Source organism: Homarus americanus, unplaced genomic scaffold (assembly GCF_018991925.1).
Source record: "Homarus americanus isolate GMGI-L3 unplaced genomic scaffold, GMGI_Hamer_2.0 scaffold32063, whole genome shotgun sequence".
Taxonomy (NCBI): domain Eukaryota; kingdom Metazoa; phylum Arthropoda; class Malacostraca; order Decapoda; family Nephropidae; genus Homarus; species Homarus americanus.
The window spans coordinates 495,032-497,950 of NW_024753223.1; the positions used below are offsets into that span (position 1 = coordinate 495,032).

Below are 2,919 nucleotides of genomic sequence, written 5' to 3' on the forward strand. Positions count from 1 at the left end.
TGGTCGCCAACTGGCTCTTTCATGTGTCAGTTTTCTGTCACTTCAAATCACTTTATCACATCCAACTTCACATTCAGTGTCACTGTTTCCCATTCTCCTCCAGTACTTTGGCTCTGTTCCACTTTGAGCCTTTTATCCTGACATGTTGCATTGTAATTAAAGGTGAAATAATGGTCAGAACTCACCATGGCATGCATAAGTAGTATAAACACAAACTCTCTCTAATCCTTTTCTATATAAAAATCCTTGGTGATAAACTGTGTACTGAACATGCAGCATGTTTTATTGACTGGACTTTTGGCCATAGTTTAATCAATGGAAAAGGCCAGAGGAGGGGAGGACGATGACAATGTTAACCCCAAGTATCATGTTACTGTACTTTGGAGAATACACCATCATATTCTATGGTTAAAGCTATCATACCAAAGGGATTAAACCATATAATTCTGTGGTTTAAGATAATGTACACTTATTAAAGGGGTTTACATATCTTATTGTCCTTGTGACGATCTGTTGGCATTACACTTAATCAAGAGGGTGTTAAACATCAAGGGCCTTTTTTGTGTTTGGTGGCGGAAAATTTGAGGCATTATTTTGTGTTTGGTTATGAGGAAGACACAGGGAGGTAGAAAGTTGGTTATGAGGAAGACACAAGGAGGTAGAAAGTTGGTTATGAGAGACACAAGGAGGTAGAAAGTTGGTTATGGGAAGACACAGGGAGGTAGAAAATTGGTTATGAGGAAGATGCAAGGAGGTAGACAGTTGGTTATGAGGAAGACACAGGAGGTAGACAGTTGGTTATGAGGAAGACATAAGGAGGTAGAAAGTTGGTTATAGGGAAGACACAAGGAGGTAGAAAGTTGGTTATGAGGAAGACACAGGGAGATAGAAAGTTGGTTATGAGGAAGACACAAGAAGGTAGAAAGTTGGTTATGAGGAAGATGCAAGGAGGTAGAAAGTTGGTTATGAGGAAGACACAAGGAGGTAGACAGTTGGTTATGAGGAAGACACAAGGAGGTAGAAAGTTGGTTATGAGGAAGACACAAGGAGGTAGAAAGTTGGTTATGAGGAAGACACAAGAAGGTAGAAAGTTGGTTATGAGGAAGATGCAAGGAGGTAGAAAGTTGGTTATGAGGAAGACACAAGGAGGTAGACAGTTGGTTATGAGGAAGACACAAGGAGGTAGAAAGTTGGTTATGAGGAAGACACAAGAGAAGGTAGAAAGTTGGTTATGAGAAGATGCAAGGAGGTAGAGGTAGAAAGTTGGTTATGAGGAAGACACAAGGAGGTAGAAAGTTGGTTATGAGGAAGACACAAGGAGGTAGACAGTTGGTTATGAGGAAGACACAAGGAGGTAGACAGTTGGTTATGAGGGAGACACAGGGAGATAGAAAGTTGGTTATGAGGAAGACACAAGGAGGTAGACAGTTGGTTATGAGGACACAAGGAGGTAGAAAGTTGGTTATGAGGAAGACACGAGGAGGTAGAAAGTTGGTTATGAGGAAGACACAAGGAGGTAGAAAGTTGGTCATGAGGAAGACACAAGGAGGTAGAAAGTTGGTTATGAGGAAGACACAAGGAGGTAGAAAGTTGGTTATGAGGAAGACACAGAGAGGTAGAAAGTTGGTTATGAGGAAGACACAAGGAGGTAGACAGTTGGTTATGAGGAAGGCATGAGGTAGAAAGTTAGTTATGAGGGAGATTGAAAGATGTGGAAGGCTGGCAGTGAGGAAGATACAAGAAGATAGAAGAGTGAAAGAGTTTATTGGGTTGGTTATGAGGAAGATAGAGGGAGGTAGAAAGAAAGATTTATATCACTATTAGTCGACCCTCCGCCACAACCAAGAATCAGGTCAAGCCGGACATTGCTTGGCGTACCTGACGTGAACTTAACATTACGAAAGGTAACTCGGCCAGAACCGTAGTAGGCTGTGTCGTAACTTCACTCAGTCTTCCTCATAACTTGGCGGGATGTATTTATTTATTTATGTATTTGCTAATTAATTTATTATATTTATTTTTTGGGGAGAAGGAGAGGGGTTAGTCTGAAGTTTTATGGGTAAATAATTTGCAAGTGAATGGTGGGGAAAAGACATAAAGTAGCGGAATGAGATAGGAAAGTGACTGATATGGCAGCGTAGATGATGTGGGGGGTTAGAAGACATGGGTAAGGAATTGTTTGTGTAGACTGATGGACGGATTTACTGTGTAAGTAAAGGGTTCCAGTGTGTAACATTATTTTATTAATTTAGAGGACAGATTATTATTATTATTTAGATTTTGTGTTAAAGAAAAAAAAGATTGTTATTTAGAATAATTTGGCGGGTAAGAATTTAAGTGATTTTTGGCATTTTGTGGAGGGGGGGTGGGAGGGGGTGGTGGACACATGTGAGTCATCGGCCGCCATTCATGAGACAGCCACCACCGCACAAGAAGAGTGGTGGTCGTCGTATATGGCCACGACAACGCCCCACACCCGTACTTTCTCCCTGCCCACATTTTTTTTTTTACGCTTGATTCCTTTATGTGTTATGTTTGTCATCTGTTGGGTGAGCAGGTGAGAGGTTCCCCCGTGCCTGGCGAGCAACATGGATCTCCCAGTTGAAGTAAATTTCATGTGACTCCGTATTCTTGGCTTACCTGACTTGAACCTAATTCAAGTTCATTAAATAAACTAAACAAAATCAAATATTGTAACATAATCTTAACCAAGTAACGTGAACAAGGTTTAAAAATTAACTTACCTTGTCTTACCCTAGTAACATTAACAAACTATCTTAAAAATAACCAACCTAACCCAACCCAACCCAATTCAATCCAATCCCCAACCCAAATAACCAAAGTAAAGTGACTTCCCCCAAACGATGGAGAAATTCTACATTATGTCAGTATCTTGTAGTTTACGCTCGTCCATACACC

The 2,919-nt window shown here is 40.7% G+C and overlaps 1 protein-coding gene across 1 annotated transcript; it reads left to right on the forward strand.

Moving 5' to 3' along the window:
• Nucleotides 1-1,239: 1,239 nt before the first annotated feature.
• LOC121855316 (S-antigen protein-like) lies at nucleotides 1,240-1,677 on the forward strand. Its single transcript, XM_042350214.1, has one exon. The coding sequence runs from the start codon at nucleotides 1,240-1,242 to the stop codon at nucleotides 1,675-1,677; it is 438 nt and encodes a 145-aa protein (XP_042206148.1).
• The last annotated feature ends 1,242 nt before the right edge of the window (nucleotides 1,678-2,919 follow it).